The 16,946-nt window shown below is 49.5% G+C and overlaps 4 protein-coding genes across 4 annotated transcripts; all 4 read right to left on the reverse strand.

Annotated features, from left to right (window-relative positions):
- Positions 1 to 2,378: 2,378 nt before the first annotated feature.
- Positions 2,379 to 3,452, reverse strand: LOC108096996 (activating signal cointegrator 1 complex subunit 2 homolog). Its single transcript, XM_017198984.1, has 2 exons — positions 3,373 to 3,452; positions 2,379 to 3,139 (listed from the first exon to the last, which is right to left on the reverse strand). Exons 1-2 carry the CDS (start codon positions 3,449 to 3,451, stop codon positions 2,379 to 2,381), a joined length of 840 nt encoding a protein of 279 aa, XP_017054473.1. The 5' UTR covers position 3,452.
- Positions 3,453 to 5,826: 2,374 nt separating this feature from the next.
- LOC108096995 lies at positions 5,827 to 6,921 on the reverse strand. The gene is given in 2 exon segments (XM_017198982.2): positions 5,827 to 6,741; positions 6,743 to 6,921. Coding segments are annotated over 2 exon segments (1,083 nt in total). The 5' UTR covers positions 6,911 to 6,921.
- A 5,620-nt stretch (positions 6,922 to 12,541) lies between these two features.
- LOC108097364 (putative uncharacterized protein DDB_G0271606) lies at positions 12,542 to 13,659 on the reverse strand. The gene is made up of 2 exons (XM_017199609.2): positions 13,563 to 13,659; positions 12,542 to 13,470 (listed from the first exon to the last, which is right to left on the reverse strand). Exons 1-2 carry the CDS (start codon positions 13,645 to 13,647, stop codon positions 12,542 to 12,544), a joined length of 1,014 nt encoding a protein of 337 aa, XP_017055098.2. The 5' UTR covers positions 13,648 to 13,659.
- Positions 13,660 to 14,827: 1,168 nt separating this feature from the next.
- Positions 14,828 to 15,501, reverse strand: LOC108097366 (integumentary mucin C.1). The gene has a single exon (XM_017199611.2). It carries the CDS (start codon positions 15,455 to 15,457, stop codon positions 14,891 to 14,893), a length of 567 nt encoding a protein of 188 aa, XP_017055100.1. The 5' UTR covers positions 15,458 to 15,501; the 3' UTR covers positions 14,828 to 14,890.
- Between the last annotated feature and the right edge of the window lie 1,445 nt (positions 15,502 to 16,946).

Consider the following 16,946-nt stretch of genomic DNA (forward strand, 5'->3'; position numbering starts at 1 on the left):
CATTTCGTGAATTCATAACGTAAAGTACAAAGCTCGTGCCATCCATCGACATTTTCAGCTGCTGCAAATTCCATGGCCCAGAACTGGCAGTGAAAGTGATTTGGAAAATCCAGAATCCAGAACACTGCACTCCACTAAGTTACCTAAGATCAAAGCTCAACGATCCTGAAAGTCAGTGGTTTACTTATCCAACTGCTGTCGTAGCAAGCTAAAATGTTCGAATTTGAAACATCGTTTTATCCGCTTAATTTTGAAAATTATTTGGAGATATTCACTAGGTTTTTCATGTTTCCCGTAGCTTGTAGTAGCTTCCATCCATCCAATTTGCTGGCCATTTCCATGTTAGACTCTTTAGCTTGCTCATTCGAGGCGGTAGATGGCGCCAGACGCTCAAGAGCCCACGGCCGAAAGGTAGGCAATGGATTATAAGAGTTAGGAAGGCCACTGGAACAACTCGGTGGAGGGGGAGAGGGGAACAGGAAGGGGGAGGAGACTTTCACAAAGAAAGAAGGCAAAGAAAAGGAGGAGAAAAGCCGGGAAAGTGCAGTGAAGTTGTCGGCACAAAGGCGGAAGGCGGAGGGTCAAGGGTCAAGAGGCGAGGCAGCGGATGGATTCTCCGGAGTCGGGCCAACTTTGGCACTTGGACCACCCTTCTTACCCTGTGCTTTCTCCGCTTTTCGGGCATTTTAAGCGTGCAAATGTTAAGCTGTACCCTTTCCCCTCCTCTTCCCTTTCCTTCATTTCCCCGTTTCCCTTGCCGCCCCGGCTTTTCATAGGGAACAACTTGCAGTTGGCGTCGTCGCCGCCCCTTTGTGCCAACTTGACAAACTAAAAATGAAAAAAGTTTCCCGGAGCGGCGCCTTTTTCAATATCCTTTTCCCGCAAAATAAGCACTATAAGCGGGGTCGAAGGTGAAGGAACATGTAAGGAGACGCAGTCATGGCGACGACCCGACATATTGATTTTAATTTTGGTTTCGGCTTTGGTCCGCCACTCAAGGCCTGCCTGCAAAAATCGAAGGGCATCGTCGACGGGGATTGTAAAGGGGAACGTACCCGGTGAGCCCGGAATCGGAGGGATTTTCCGCATTAATTGGCAATTAGGCGTTTTCCTTACCAACTGATTCGAGCAGTCGAAATCGTATTGATTACGGCTTTGCCAAAAAATATTGGCTAATAGTACAAATTCGTTTTCGCATTTGTTTACTCCATTTGTTCTCCACCCACACTTTCTCTAAGAGGAAATTCAAAACCTTTACTAAAGTGTTTTTTATAAAAGTATTGTCAAAGCGCCGAAGTTATTATTTCTTTCTTTTTCTCCTTAGTAATCAATTGAGTTTCGTTTGAAATGATTAAAAGTTCGATAGATTAGATAGATGCTGAAATTTTTTATCTAGCAACCAAGCAATTTGTCTCAAACTCTTCGGCTAGCCAAGCATCGAGTCAGTTGATCTGGTCTGACCTCTAACCCGAGCCCGTTGGCTGAGGAGAACCGGTTCGTCTTCCACTTCCACTCAATCTGTCCGATCCGTAGACAAATTTCACAGAACCTGACAGCGCCGAAGGTTCAATCCCCTGAAGTCGGCTGCCTCTATCCGCTGTTTATGTGTAATTTGCCAATTTGCACAAATTTCGGGTATCGAAAATCAAACGCAGACGACTGGAGAAAGCGGTGAAAGAAACCGGAATAAATATGGTGGATCATTTCATGTTCATCTTGTCTCCACGTCTCGTTTGTGTTTTGTTTTTTTTGCGTTGGCTAAGTCAGTAGTTAGTATTCGTGTTGGATCCAGTTTATTATTTATTTTTGTGTTTCCAGGGCCAGCCAAATGTTCTTGAACTTGGTTTCGTGTTTCTAAATCTCGATTGACCCTTGGTGCCCTTCCTATAAGTTCTTTAAAACCAAATCGTGTCATTTCGGTTTAGCAACGGCGTAAATTGTTTTACATAAAATAAACAGCAGTATATCAGTAAACAAATGCTTGCCAGAGTTTCATTAAAATTGGACAGAGTGAAGTAGATAACTTCTTTTGTTTGTTCAATAGGTCAAAGCAAAGCGTCCGAAAAAAATTGATTTTGAAATCACCATTTTATTCAATACAGTTTCTCATGAGTTGTTTTGTTTTTTGTGCTTCCGAGTTGTTCAGCTTCTCTCAGGTGGATTGGTTGCTAACATGCTTTTGGCATACACCCGATCTTTATTTACCTCTTTGTTGACTCAAAAAAAAAAAAAAAAAAAAATTCTTCGTATCAATCATATATTTAAGCATTGAGTTTTGTGTTTCATTATGAGAAGCGACTCTTATCTCTTCCTGCACCCTTTCTTCCAGACCAATTTTGCACTTGAAAAAAGAAAAAAAATGGTGGAGAGCTTCTGGCTCAGTTGGCGATCCGGAAGCGTCGCCAGATGCGCTGCAACTGAGAGCCGGCGGCCGACTGACCCGCTGGCGGTGGAGATTGTGGTCCGTCGAGGTGGTAGGGTTCGATGAAGTTGGCCGCGGACTCCGAGTTGCGCTGCTGCTGCTGCTGCTGCTGCTGCTGCTGGGTTGCCGACCGCCTCTCGGTGGGCTTCCTATTCTGGACTCGGCTCTTCTGCTTCTTCTTCTGGGGGTGCTTGTGCACCCGTCGGTGGCTCTTCTTCACCAGGCTCCTGTTCCTGTTCCTGTTTCTGTTTCCGGTTTTGCTGCGGCGGAGCTTGTTGGGCCACTGCGCCTGCTTCCTCCGCTTCTGGGGCTCCACTGGCAGCGCTGCTCCTTCGCGCTCCCCCTCCTCCTCATCCTCCTCCTCCGGCAGATCCAGGCGCCCCTCGAATCCCCGGCCAGTGGAGGTGGGCACCGGCAGCGTCACCATCACCTGGCTCTGCTGCGAGTCCGCTGCTTGGAGAGGCAGGGAGCGGGCAGTGCTGTTGGTGGTGGTTGTGGTGGTCGTGGTGGTGGTGGTGGTGGGCGAACCGGTGGGCGTGGTCGTGGTGGTCGTCGTGGTCGAGGGCTGCGAGATCACGATCACGTTGTCGCTGGGCGGCTGCTGGAAGAGGCCCCGCATCAGCATGAACTTCTTCATCAGGTCCCGCCCAGAACCGACGTCCTGGGCGGCGGGGCTGCCGGAGGCACTGCGTCCCTGGAGCGCTGGCAGGCGGTAAGCTGTGTGCGAGAACAAACAAAGGAACTATCACGAAAGGCATTGAACTGATGGCAGGAAAAGTACTGCAAATAGGAACAAATCGGTTTCGTTCAGCAGCGTTTCCCCCGGGCTCTCGTCTTCCTCTCGCTGTTCGGAGGAGGCGGTGTATGTACGTAGGAACTATGTGGGTTCCAGGCGACCCAGGGCCGAAACAGATGGCATTGATTGCCTATGGGGTCTGTGAAGGACTCACCTCTCCTGCGGGACTCGCAGGCGGAGAAGAGCGCCAAGAGGAGGAGCAGGAGTGCGGTCAGGTGCTGGGGGTTCCGCATGGCGCCGGGGTTCCTTGGGCAGTGTGGCGCTCCCGCTGGGGAACCCCTTCTTATAGCACCCGACACCCGGCGCAATTAAAAAGCCGCCATCAAAAGACACAGTGGCACAGTTGCGTGACGCCGCGACGACATGCAATTATTGGGCGGATCAGAACGGAACGGAACCGAAAGCCGATGTTGGGTCTTGCCGGGGAAAGTATCAAAGATATCAGTATCTTTGGAACGCCCGACATCTCCGCCCTCTCCGAGCTACGAGCTGTGAGCTCCGAGCTCCGAGCTCCGGACAGTAAATCAAATCTAATAAACTCGACAATAAACATGCGTCCGCATAAATCTGCACTGGCCGAAGGGGAAGAGCCGCAGGCAGAGATTCTCCGAGCTGTATAAATAAATAAACGACTGTCCGTCCGTTGAGTACAGCAGAGTCCAAAACAATATTGGCTAGGCGGATCCGATCCGAGATGGATTCCTCAAAAACATTCAAAACAATTGGAGTTTCGGCTCTTGCCAGTAGGTAGAATGGAAAATGACGACTTGGTTTCTCATGGAGGAATGCACCTCCGGTCGGGTTTCGTGCCTCATTCGGTGGACTCGATGGTGCTGAGCCACATCTACGCTACATTTGGTGACCAGTGTCTCACCAGATCTGTGCCGCAGTGTGGCTTTCCCGGACAGTGTCGAGTGTCGAGTGCGTAGTCGCACCAGCAGGCCAACAACTTTAGCATAATTCACTTAAATCTTTTTGTTTTAATCTTGAAAAGTGTTTGCCACAAAACTCCCGCCAGCACGCACACGAGAGCTTCTGACAGGCGAAAGATACGAGTATGCGAGATACAAAGATACAAAGATACTCGTACTCGTGCTCGTCTACGTGTGTCGGTGGTACTTCCTCGTCCCGCAAAGTGTTTTTTTCGTAATCACCAGAGTGTTGTGTCAATAGCCCGACGTCCCCTCCAACTTGTATCCACTGCTATCATTATTATTTCTACTGTAACACTTTGGTCAAGTGGAGGTGGAAGTGGACGTGGAAGTGGAACTGGAAGTGGGAGCCAGCAGGAGCTTCTGCTGTCCTGTCAGTTGCAAAACCTATAAGAGGTTCAGGGAGCTGGTTTCGTAGATGGTTTTGATTTTGATTGTTCGTCTCGTTCTCGTTCGACAGAAGTATGAAAATATGGGGAAGCTGTAAAACACGTCACTACAAAACTTTAATTACTTTCAAATAACAAGTGAGATGGGAAGTGGACGTTGAATAAGTAATGAACAGCAATCATATGCGAGGTGTAACTGGCAAATCATTCGAGAGACATATTTATTTTACCTAACATCTTACAACAGCCGAAAGGGCCATCTTCAATTTACGAATAGATTGGAAAATGGCAATAGAAACTATTCGAGAAATATTGTAACGCAATATTCCGCAATTTTAATGGGAAAATTAAAAATCCTCGAGTCAATCAGAGTGCTTTTTTAATTTGGCTTTGGTTAAATTCCATTTATTTTGCCTGCCAATCAATAATTTAAATTCCTGGCTGTGTCCTCGTGTGTTTCATCACGGCCTGCGGAATTCCATCTCCATCTGCTCGTATTATTTGCTTGCATTTCTGATTGAATACGAGTAGCTCCAAGTGCGTCGTTCGCTCGGCCCTCAGAAGGTGAAGCGAAGGCCAGACGAGATAGGAGCTTGGCATAAAATTCAATTATAGAATTTTCTATTAACTTAAAAGCTTCTTATATTTATTTAATTTATTATTGTGTCTCAGAAAGGTTTCTGCCCGAAATGTCCAAATGTGGGCGGTGATTCCACGTCTATCTGTTATTATTATTGAGCGCTCGACAGTCGAGAGCCCAGAATGTTGCCGTCAATTAGACACACATTCAGAACTTTAGCAGAGTGGCAGCCAAAAACAAGGCCAGAGTGGAAATTCCTACTATTTGCTATTTGCTACTTGCTGTTTGCCATTCGCCATTTGCCATTTGCCGTTTGCCGTTTGGCATTTTCCTCATTTTCTCCGCAAACACTGCCAGATAAATTGACAGAGCCCCTCTGAAAAGTCTTATTTTTGACTGATTGAATTGTCTTCGCAGCAAATTAAAATTGATATAGTGAGCGCATCTATTCCAAAGTGTCTCTGCTTCTCCCCGGGAAAACTCGCCTTTTCCCAGCTGATGCAAATTGAAAAGTGTTCTATTCTCGCAATGGGAAAGCCCATTCACTTGGTGATATCAACTGAGAATATGCCATCAACTATTCCCTATTAACTTCAGCAAGGAAAGCGCACTCCTTTCTTACCTTCTGTTTGCAACTTGATTAGTTTATTCGTGCCAAAAAAAAGTACATATGCTGTTCACTTCCATGGTGCTGAGCTGCCGGGGGATCACCGCCTGAGGTACTGCACCCTGCGGACGTTCTGTGCCAGGGACTGGAGGGGACGCCTCCTGGTCGGCGGACGAGCCCGCAGCCGCTGGCCCAGGATGCCGAACCCAGGGGCGGAGTGACCCGTGGCGACCAGTGGCTCCGGCTCCGTCTCCGCCTCCGACTCCTCGTCGGGGCCCTCCTCCTCGTGAGCAGTGAGCTCGGGAACGAAGGCGGCAACGGAGGCGAAGCCGCCGTCCTCCTGGTCGCCGCTCTCCCGTACGGCCGGCGCAGGCGGAAGCGGAAGCGGAGGACCGCTGGCCAGCTGCCGGAACATGCGCAAGCTCATGGGGACGTAGCGCACCTCGTTGCCGACGGTGATGGGCACCAGGGGGACTCCGGGCAGGCCGTAGCCTCCGGGGAGGACGCCCAGTCCCGCGTAGTCTCCCCCACCTCCTCCGCCGTAGAGCGCCGCGTCGCCCCAGCCGAAGAGCTCCGGGTAGGAGAGCGCCGGGGAGGAGAGCTGGGCAGCCGGGGAGGAGGAGCCCTCGTCCTGCCGCCTGCGGAAGTACTGCGTCTGCAGGGGGTACTGCACGGGGTAGCCGATGGGCGCCCTGATGAACTCCGAGGTGCGGGTGCCCGTCGTGGTCGTGGACGCGGGCACCGCCGTCGCGTTGGTCACGATGTTGTTGGTGTTGCTGTTGTTGACTGCGCCGGAGCCGCCGCTGGTGATCACCACCACGGTGGTGCCGCGAGGACCGAGGAATCTGCCTTCGCCTTGGCCGCCGGCCCTCCTCCGCTGCCCGATCTGGACGGGGCTCAACCCGGAGGTCAGGAGGAGCACCTGCCGGAGCTCCTGCTGTAGGTCCTGCTGGGCGTCGGGCTCGTCCAGGTCCGCGGCGTAGAGTCCCCGTGGCTCGGGACTCTCCGGGGGGCTGCGGCTGCTCCTGCTCCGGGAAACCGAAGCTGCCGGCTAGATCCTTCCAAGCGAGTGGAAAGAGGTAGCCGTTGGCCTGACGAGGAGCACTCCTGGCGACGGCGACACCCAGGATGGCCACCAGGGCCAGGAACATCCACTCGCAGGAACTCTTCCGTGGGGGCTGCATTTCGCTTCTTCGTGGCTGTGGCCTCTGGGGAAACTGTGAGTGAATGGAGCGGATGGCGGACTTTTATAGCCCGGTTACGGGATGTCCTAATGAGTGGCAATTTATCGGAGCGCTTATCACTGATTTCTCGCGGTCAGCCCCATTAATCTCAGTTCGCTCCGACTTGTTCTCGGCCGAGTGGTCATATCTTACATGCTCATTGGGTTTCCAGATCGCTGATGTTGGTTACACGGCCACGAATAGGGCAAAAAATAGAAAAGTTTTGGAACTACAGAAAGGTATAGGCTTACATAACTATAGAAATCTTTGTCTCGAGAGTTGAGCATCAAAAAGCAGCCAGACATTCAAATCGAAGTGTCAGTGCAAATAATAAAGAATAGTAATGTTAAAAAAAAATTCAAAAAGCATGGCATTCTGTATCTACGTACAATATTTGTATTGATGCGATTGCTTTGCCTTCGAAATGTCAAGTAATGAAACATAAATGCATTTATCAGCCGGCTGTTTGGACTGAAATTGGATAGTTATGGCTTCCATTGGATAAGTTTATTAGGTTAATTAAATGTTCTTCGCTTGCACCGCTGTCACAAAGCGACGCAAATGGCTGCCAGTGCTGCAAAGTGCATGTTGAACTACCTACGCATACTCGTGTGTGTATACATACGTATATAGTATAATATTTAATGCGTTCTTTCCGCTTCCCTGTTGATTGATGCCACACAAATACATGCATATATGTATGCACACATATGGTATTTGTTGGTATTGTGTTGCACTTATTTTTCGGCCACTTTCATGCTCCTTTCGCCGAGACGTTTCGCCAGCCGCCTCTTTCTACCGCCTGGCTGTCTGTCTGTCCCGCTCCCACGTCGGTGTGCTTTGGCTTGTTTGTGTGTTTATGTGTTTGTGTGTTTGTGTTGGCCCAATGTGTCAAAGTCAACTTGGTAAAAAGTTGGCTTTTTATTATTTTGTTGGCACTTTTTGAACCGCTTTTTGGCTGCATCTTCCTCTTTTTTATATTTATTTTTTTATTTTCCTTTTCATTTTATTCTATTTTTTTGCCGCTTTCTTGGCCAACTAAAGCTTCTTCTTGGCCAGATGCTCTAGTTATTTTTAAGGGCAGTGGGAAAACATGTATAAAAAAACATTGTCGAGTGCTTGCTCAAAACAGTGAACTATTAGAACTAAAACTATAGGAAATATATAAAGGAGATATTAAGGAAATTGATTGAATCATATAACCATATATTAAAAAACTGAAGAATACAAAGTAAATGCCCAAAAAAATACTTGTTAGATTTGTTAGATGCAGAATTTTAGAAATTATTGGGTTGCACTACTGGGTGTGTTCACTAGTCGAGAGAATTTTTGGACTTCGGTAGATAGAAAATGTTGGTCCATAAGGCGATTTTGGCGACTTTACTGTTTCCCAACTTTCTCTAACAATAAAAATTTAAGTCGATTTTATGTAGCAGGGTTTATGGGACGCTTTTTAAGCAGGTCTTACGCTTTTTGCAGCTTTTAACTGAGAACTCTGTTTTGCGAGTTGCAGTTGCTTTTCCCAACCTTCTTTATTTGCCGAAATTACACACGAAAGTTTAATATCGTCGCCGATTTTGTTGTCTAAGGTCTGCCATTCGAAGGTCTCGCAAAAGAGATAGACAGAGTCAAAATGAAAGAGAAAGCGAGAGTCAGCTGGAGAGAGACAGGCTCGCAGGAGCGAGGAGAGTTCAGAGTTAATGGCATCGTCAAAAAATTGGAAAGGTTTATTTAAATTTCAACTTGTTTCGCAAACGTTTAAAAAGTTTTGCGCTGCTAACTGACTGCAGATAACACTGAAGTATTCCCCTTGACCCTTTTTCCCTTTTCCACCCCAACCCCAACCCACTTGGGTTCCGACTGCTTCGGCGGCGAAGAAACCCTCACTCCAGCTCCTTGTCCTGGGGCCAAGTTAAAACAACTGACAAAAAGTTGTTGCCTCCTTCGAATGGCAGCGAATCAAGGGGGAAGCTGGCAAATCGAAATGGGGAAATGGGGAACTGGGGAAGCGGGGGAAAGCCAGAGGGAGGCCGTGACAAAATTAGCACAAAATATTTTATTTCTGGGCGAGACAAGTTGGCCATGAATTCGAAGGCTGGAAGGATCCAATCGAGGTGGTTAATAAACACGGAGGCAAGTGGGGGCTTTTAGGGAGTTAGGGGAGTAGGGGAAAGTGCTTCCCAATGCCTTCTGCACTGTTTTCAAAGACCTTTCCTCTCACGCTTTTTGGGTCTTTGGCCAATGAATCAGTCAGCTCTCAAATACTCGCAATGCATTGTGCCAAGTTTCTAGTGGCAGCCACTAATATTGACAGTGCTCCAATGTAGAACCAGGCGCGGTGCTTCAGGGGAAGGGGGAGGAGTGGAGGGGGTAGTGACCCGGTGGGAGGTGGGTTGCTCCCCGTTCCCCGTTCCCCGTTCTCTGGCTCTCCGGTTCTCTGGAATCGTGCCTGAGCACGTCTCGTACTTAACTTTGTTAAACACAAATCCTTTGGGCAAAGAGTTGCTCCACCTCCACCCGCTCTTCGGGCCACGTACACGCATTAGGGGCATCCAGGGGCGGTGGGCGGTGTGGGTGGGGGTGCCTGGAGGGCGTGGACGGGACAGTAACGGTGTCAGTGGACGGACCAGCAGACATAATCGCATAAAGATAAAACAGTTTAACAGCCGTCGCAGTGAACAAAAGCAACTGATGGTCCTCGGCGCGCGAAGAAGACGCAGCCATTCGGTTGACCCCGCTGATTTCCATGGGCAAACACCTCGGACAGGCTCCCAGTTCGGAGAAGGCGGAGAAGGCTTCAAGGTCAGCGAATTTCAGCAACTCGAACATTTTGTCCAGTGCACGAGCTGTACCCAATTGAACCCATTTTCACTGGGGCAGAAGTGCGCTCTGTCTGCTGGCAACTAAAGCCAAAGCAGGCAAGGTTTTCGAGGTCTTTCACTGGATAGGCAACCCTGGTCCAGGGCTGTCAAGTTGCGCCTGGATCGAAGGGCACCTTAATAAATCAGCCTATTTAAACGCGGAGCTCGTTGATGCCGGGAAAGAGCCTTTTGTGCACTGCTGCTGCTTTTGGCTGGTGGCTGGTGGCTTCCTTTGACGTCGTCATTAGCAGCATTTACACGTCGCTCAGGGATAATAAGTAACCGTTCTAAGGGCCAAGTGCGAAAATAAAGAAGGCGAAGGAAGGCGGAGGGACGCCGGCGCAGACTGACACAAATTAAACTGAAATTAGTTGCAACTCACTTTGCCGCAGCCAAGTGGAAGGAGGGGTCATTGTCGAGCTCCAAAAAGGAAGAGCGGAGCGGAAGGACCAGTGACTGGGCTAATGAGAAATGTCTGCCGCGGGAAGGCAAGGGCAAGGGAAGAAGAAGAGTGCAGCAGGACTCGCTCAGACATGCCAATGGCAACCCTAAGATGCAGCTGAGACACTGCGAAACTGAGAAGCGATAAGCCAACGATTGTTTTCTTCCTGCAACGCTTTTCACTGCGAAATTTAAACGAATCGCAATGGAAGTTCCTTTGAAATTTCGTTCAACTAATAGTACCGTGTTGGCATACGAGCAAACCAAAAGAAGCCGCTTCCTAAGTGACGTGCACCTCCACCTTGACTGACTGACCACCAGGAGGTGGCACTCTCTTCTGATCAAAGTTAATTGACCCAAAATTGTTTTTGCCGCTGACCGCGACGACGCAGCACCCAAATGCCTCCTGCAGTCGCCGCTTACGACTTGGCCATTGTCCTGGGCAACCGCAACCCCCCTCCACTCCCCTCCCCTCCCGGAACGCCCCTCCCCCAAAGGAGCCCCCAAAGGAACCCCCCGAAAGAGCCGCCCCTGGCACTCTGCGGCGGCGTTGCTGCTGTTGATGTTGCTGCTGCTGCAGCGGCAGTTACTGCTGCTGCAGCTGCAGCTGCAGCTGCGGTTCGTTCGCTCAACTCCCACAGTCAGCGATAAAACCACAAAACAGCAACAGCAACAGCCATAGGGGCGCAGGGGGCGTGGCGGGGGAGGGGGGACCGAGGACAGGGGCGTGCAAGAACAATGAGGTGATAAACTTGCAGGCTCAACGCATGACAACGATACCCAGCAGCAACAAAAACAGCAGCAGCGGCGGCGTCAACGTCACATTTTGATGGCTCCTTGGAGAGATGGCAACCCTCGCTCGGCGTGAAGGCAGCTACACTGAGAGAAGCGCTTGACGGTCGATTGCTTTTAACGTGAAGAGGAACTGCGACTCAATTCGTGGACTCGTCCTTCTCAGAAGTGAAGGCGTGGAAGGCGTTGCAGGGGGAACCCCTCGAATTGGGAGTGGAGTTCAACGATTCCTTCCCATTGGAGCGCAACACTTTTTCGCTCAGTGGATCAGTGGGCAAGGCGGTAGTAGAGCCACCCCCTTCTTCGCCCGCTGTGTGCATGCAAACAACAAAGGAAAATCAGCAACAGCAGCTGGTTGGGGCGATGCTACGTCCGCTCCCCAATGCCAACCCCCTCTATCCATCCCCTCCCTCCCCCTCCACCCCCTCCAGCCCCCAGCCATTTCTTAGCAGAGCGCCGCCCCGCGTTTTGTGCACTGGATTTTTTGCTGCTGCTCTTTAACGTGTTTCAAAAGAAAGTTGGTTGACTTTTGAATGACTTTCTTGGCGCGCTCGGTGCGCCTGGCTCGCAGCACTCTTGCTCCCCTCCCCCTCCCCCTCCAATCTGCCACGCCCCCTCCCTGCACTGTCATGCCCCGCCCCCAGCCACCGTGTTGTTGTTTGTTTTATGTGTTAAGTGCGCTGGGCCCGAGCGCGCAAATTTCTTCGTGTAACTGATGCTGACGTTGACATCGCAGCCCCAAGCGACCCTCCACTTTTACCCTCCGAAAGCCCACACGTATATATTTATACATGTATTTATATACGTACGAGTGCAAGTGCTTGGTGTGCTTGGTGTGCTTGGTGTGCTTGGGGTGTGTGTTCGCAGCCGAGTCGACAATCTAGTTACAATTAAAGGCACAAGCCGGCGACAGCGGAAACAAAGCCTGCGCCGAAATCAAACGGGTTTGCATTCGCTTTGATCGTGTATCGTGTTCAATGCCGCCATTTTAGGGCTGACTGAGCAGGGTTGAGCTTGGATACAGCCCAGATCCAGATTTAACCCAATACGCATATGGAGAGAACCCGCATGAATCGGACGAGTGAACTTGAGATCATCACTCAGCTGGGATCGGGAAGTTGCTCGGAATCAGGGAGCAGGGTTCAGGGATCAGAGATCGGGGATCAGCAGGAAGGCGCCGTCTTAAGTGCAAACAACTCCGCACCCAACCAGGAAAATGCAACCCGGGAGGTCCAGCCAGGAGAACCCAACCCCAAGTGCCAAGTGCTGCCCCGCGTTGCAGACGCACTTCTTTTAATTACTGCAGCGTGTTGATGCCCCAGGAGCGAGAGGACCATCTCAAAGTGAATTTTGCATTGGGTTTCGTTTCGTTTCGTTTGTTTGCTGCTCTGTTTTTGCTTTATTCGGAATTCGGAGTTTGGAGTTTGGAGTTCGGAGTTCGGAGGTCGCTTAACCCACTTCAGCCTTCAGCTTCCAGCTACCAGTTTTCTTAACCAATTTAGTTGCCGTCGCGGATGCGGCGACGCATGTTGTTGTTGTTGTTGCTGTTGGGACGGCGACGCCGCTGCTGCTGTTGTTGTTGTTGGCGGCGGCGGCGGCGGATTTGCTGTTGTTGCTGCCCGTTGTTGATGCGCCGTCTGTTGTTGTTGTTATTGTTGTTGCCGGGGCGACGACGTATCTGTTGCTGGCGGTTTCTGTTGGCGTTGTTGCGGTTGCGGCGACGCCTCAAGTTGTTGTTGTTGTTGTTGCCAGCGCCATTGCGACGGCGCTGCTGAAGCTGCTGCTGCTGCCGGCGGCGACGGCGCTGCTGCTGCAGCCTCTGCTGCTGCTTCCGCTGCTGCTGTTGCTGCGGGCGTCGGCGGCGGCGGCGGTTGTTGTTCTGCTGACCCCGCGGGTGGTTCGGCTGCTGCTGGAGCTCCTCTTCCTGGCTCTGCTCCGGGCTCTGCTCCTGGTTCTGGTCCGCCTCCTGGTCCGTGCCCGCCTGCTCCTGCTGCTGCGCCTCCCCGCCGGGAGGACTGCCCTCGGTGGAGGCCTCACTTGCCTCCCCGCGGAGCGGCTTCACCGCGCCCACGCGCACATTCTTCACCTGGTCGCAGGGCACGTCGCTGTAGATCACCACGTTGCCGTAGTTGCACACGATCTGCTCCTGCTCCTGGCCCTGATCCTGATCACTATCCTGGTTCTGCTCCGCCTGGCGGCCCTCGATGGAGCCGATGGCGCCGATGGAGCCGCGCTTGTCCTCGATCTCGTAGATGCTGCCCGACTTGGTGATGAAGCCGGTCACCTGCAGCGGCTTGCTGCCGTTGAGCTTGGCCTCCGGGACCATTGGCTTCTTCGGCGGGGCGTTCACAATCATCGGCTTCGTGGGCCGGACCTCCGCCTTCGGAGGGGCACTAGTGGAGCTCGTCGACGGCGCCGCCGTTTGACCTTTGGCGCAACAGAACAAGTAAAAAAAAAACAAAAATAGGCACATTGTTTACTCGGGCAGGTCAGAGGTCAAAGCGAGGCTGGCAATTTACCGCTCACCAGCGAGAGGTCGCTGGAAAGGGCCGTCGCCCAGAACAGGACGAGGACCATCCCGAATCCCTTGCCGCACGTCGTCATCTCAGCTCAGCTCTTGTTCGCTTCTCGATCGACTGAATCGCGTTCCAGGGCCTGCTCCCTGGTTATATCAACTCCCCGGCTAACGGCTTCTTCTCCTCCGGAATCTTCTCCCCGCCTCTTCCGCCGCAGGTTTTGCATAATTGGGGCCGCGGGTTCAAAGCGTGTCAGATGGCTGCTTCTAATGGACCGAAGGCGACCCATTTCGCCAGTGAGTACACTGGCCGAAATACAGCCGAAGTGCTTCTAGCTATTGTAGCTATGTGTGCTGAATATTAACTGGTGAGGCATAGTTACTAGTTAGTCTTTAAAAATGAAATTCCTAACAATAAGTCAGGGACCACAGAGGTGGTATTATAGTTTTTCTCAGTGCAGTTGACCGTCCTACAGTTTTAGACATCCCACTTCATCAGCAGAGTTCAATGGCTTAAACTAATTAGCATTCAAATTTCTTCTTCGATCAGCGCTGCTGTCGAAAAATTCCCGTCTCTTCGCGCTGATTTTCTCATACTTTGGTTATGCAAATTGCTTTCTTGGCCAGCAGCTCGCGTTTTCAGCTGACCTGACCTCAAGTTCCAACGAGCCAAAGGTAAGGGCGTTTCACAAAAGCCGAAAACTCAACTACGCTCGCCCAAAAACATCTTAGGTCCAGTAACGTTTTAGTATAAGTTGTTGTGGTTCAGTTCTTGCTAATATTTTGTAACCATACGAAGTGCCCTTGTAAAAACTCTGTTCTTGGTCTCAGTAAACCGGTTCTGTGCTATTTTGGACATTACTTCTGGTTGAGCTTCGCGGAAATATCAGTTAATTAAATAGCCGGGGGTTTTCGTAGGTTTGTGCATAGCTAAAAAGCACAACAAATAGTGGAACGAAGATATCAGCCAGTCAATCCGCAAACTATACAACCTAATTGAACAGAAATGGTTGAAGCTACAATCTTACTCTCGTTTTACGTGAATGCGTTGACTTATGCAGTGCTAATAAGCAAACAAATAGTACCAAAGTGGACTACAAATTTCATTGTTTGCACTTTCCACGAAGCCCACTTTTGATGGGTTTTTTGGTTGAGAAACAGGTTTGCCAGCTTGCGTATTCATAAATACAATATATGTCCTATATAGCCCACCTCTCAATAAATCTGTAATAACGGTTTAGTTATTTTAATGTTTATCTTTATTGAATAGAGCACACTTTGAAGCAAAAAAAAAAAACAAAAACAGTGAGAGTGGTATAGTAGATGGACAGATCAGTTCTTCTGCTTCTGGTTGTAGCTTCGCAGGGCTTCAGCCAACTCGGAAAGGGCCGAGTTTTGGGCCTTCTCCTGCTTGCGCTCCTGCTGCTTCTTCAACTGCTTGCACAGCTTCTTCAACTGCTTGCGCTCCTTCTTCGCCGCCTTCTTTTCTCCGCTGTCGTCCTCTTCCGAGGAGGAAGAGCCGCCGCGTTTCTTCCGGTGTCTCAACTGGGCACACTGCTCCAGCAGTTTGGCGGCCTCATCGTCAGGCTTTGCGGTGGTGCTTGTGGTGGTGGTGGTGCTGCTGGAAGTGGTGCTGCTGGGAGTGGTGCTAGAAGTGGTGCTAGAAGTGGTGCTAGGAGTGGTACTGGGAGTGGTGCTACTCGCTGTACTCGCAGATGTGGACTCCGACTTGGGCTTTTCCGTTGTCGTTGTTGTTGTGCTTGTGGTTGTGGTAGAGTCCTCAGGCTTCGGAGTGGTTGATGTGGTGGTTGAGGAGGCGGTGGTGCTGTCCTGCGGCCTAGCCACAATGAAGGAGCAGCTGACCACCAGGAGCAGGCTAAACAGTGCGCAAGCTCGCATTTTCGTCTGATTTGATTTCCCTCGGCGCGACAACTAAATGGAGATCATCAGTGGCTCTTTGCTTAAATAGGCGGCACTTAGCGGCTTTCAAGACCTCCCCACCCCACCCCTCTACCATCCCCTCTTCCCACGCCTTCCATGAGGGGAGGGAGCCAACGATTTGACTGGTTTCAGGCAGGTCGCTAGAAAAGCGACTATAAATCGTCATTATACATTAACATTTTTTCATGAAACTTCTAGGTTTCGGGGTTTTTTTGTGCACCCTACCATCTAAGTAAGCAGGTCCACTGCTTTGTGACACACTATAATGACTTAAACAAATATTTTAAAATTTGTTGGCAATAAAATAGAACGTGTTTCTAGCTGTTGACCTTCTTAAAATATTTAACTCCACATTTAATTGTTTACTAAATGCAGTCATTGTGTAGTGGTTATTTAATATAGGACTAAGTGTACTCGACCATTTAGGGTTAATGGATAATGATAATTAAACCATTATCTTGTCTTTATCTATCTTGAATAATCGTATATCGACGATTTCACAGCAAGAGTTTTTAAAAATTATGCCAATACCTCCATTTTTTTTGGGTCTTTGTACTGGTCATTTGCATACTCTGAGAACTCGATAAACAAATTATTCTTGATTTATGATTCAAGCTGCACAGCTCCTCACTGGCTAATTCTTAGAACTCAAACCGAGAGCATAAACTCAAACACTTGTATTTCTCCTTGTCCATTAGATTAAAATATTATTGGTAAATATTTTTAGTTTATGGACAAAGTGTTTCGAAAGAGGTTTAGGTGTGACATTAAGCTATTTTAATGTCTACTTCGGTGTGATAAAGTTTCTGGGACTCCGCCTCGACTTATTGTTGTTTATACCTTCAATAGGTGGGTATAGCTTTTTCCACATTGCGGCTCGCTCATAATGCCGCTAATTGTTTATCAATTACAGTTGTTAATTGTTTAATACGACTGGCAAGTGACTTTCGGAGTCGAGGATCGAGGGGACAGGGTCGAACAAATTGAAACATTTATCCGGCACACCTGATGGCCCAACGCCGATTACCTGCTCATTTTTTGTTCGGAGTTTTATTTTTGTCTGTTTGCAATTTGTACAAGTAATTGAATAAAAAATGCGCAGCGAAAAACAAGTAATTAAAAAAGGACCCAGAAAATAAGCGAAAGAAGGCGCAGCGCAGAGAGGGTGGGTCTTGTGGCTCGGTGATTGGGTGATTCGGTGGGTGGGATCAGCAAGCACCGCGTAATCCATATGCAGCAATTTAAATGCAACAAAGAGAATATGTTAATTGCGTGTGAAACCGCTGCTGGGAGTCTCATCGGCTATATTTCCTTTTATTTATTACTTATTATAATTATAATTAATTCGCACTCGTTTTTATTTCGTTCGTCTCTGTTTGGAGTGTTTGTTTTTCATTAGTTGGAGTTTATTGTACTTCCGTTTCACCAAAAGGAATTCCAACAATAG

The sequence above is a fragment of the Drosophila ficusphila genome, unplaced genomic scaffold (genome assembly GCF_018152265.1).
Source record: "Drosophila ficusphila isolate 14025-0441.05 unplaced genomic scaffold, ASM1815226v1 contig_198, whole genome shotgun sequence".
NCBI lineage: Eukaryota > Metazoa > Arthropoda > Insecta > Diptera > Drosophilidae > Drosophila > Drosophila ficusphila.

Excerpts from the sequence above, each read along its gene's own strand:
- LOC108097366 (XM_017199611.2), bottom strand. The coding sequence starts at position 15,457 with ATGCGAGCTTGCGCACTGTTTAGCCTGCTCCTGGTGGTCAGCTGCTCC.
- LOC108096996 (XM_017198984.1), bottom strand. The coding sequence starts at position 3,451 with ATGCGGAACCCCCAGCACCTGACCGCACTCCTGCTCCTCCTCTTGGCG. Across the intron at positions 3,140-3,372 it reads CTGCGAGTCCCGCAGGAGAG|CTTACCGCCTGCCAGCGCTC; the intron begins GTGAGTCCTTCA and ends TCTCGCACACAG.
- LOC108097364 (XM_017199609.2), bottom strand. The coding sequence starts at position 13,647 with ATGACGACGTGCGGCAAGGGATTCGGGATGGTCCTCGTCCTGTTCTGG. Across the intron at positions 13,471-13,562 it reads CGACCTCTCGCTGGTGAGCG|GTCAAACGGCGGCGCCGTCG; the intron begins GTAAATTGCCAG and ends GTTGCGCCAAAG.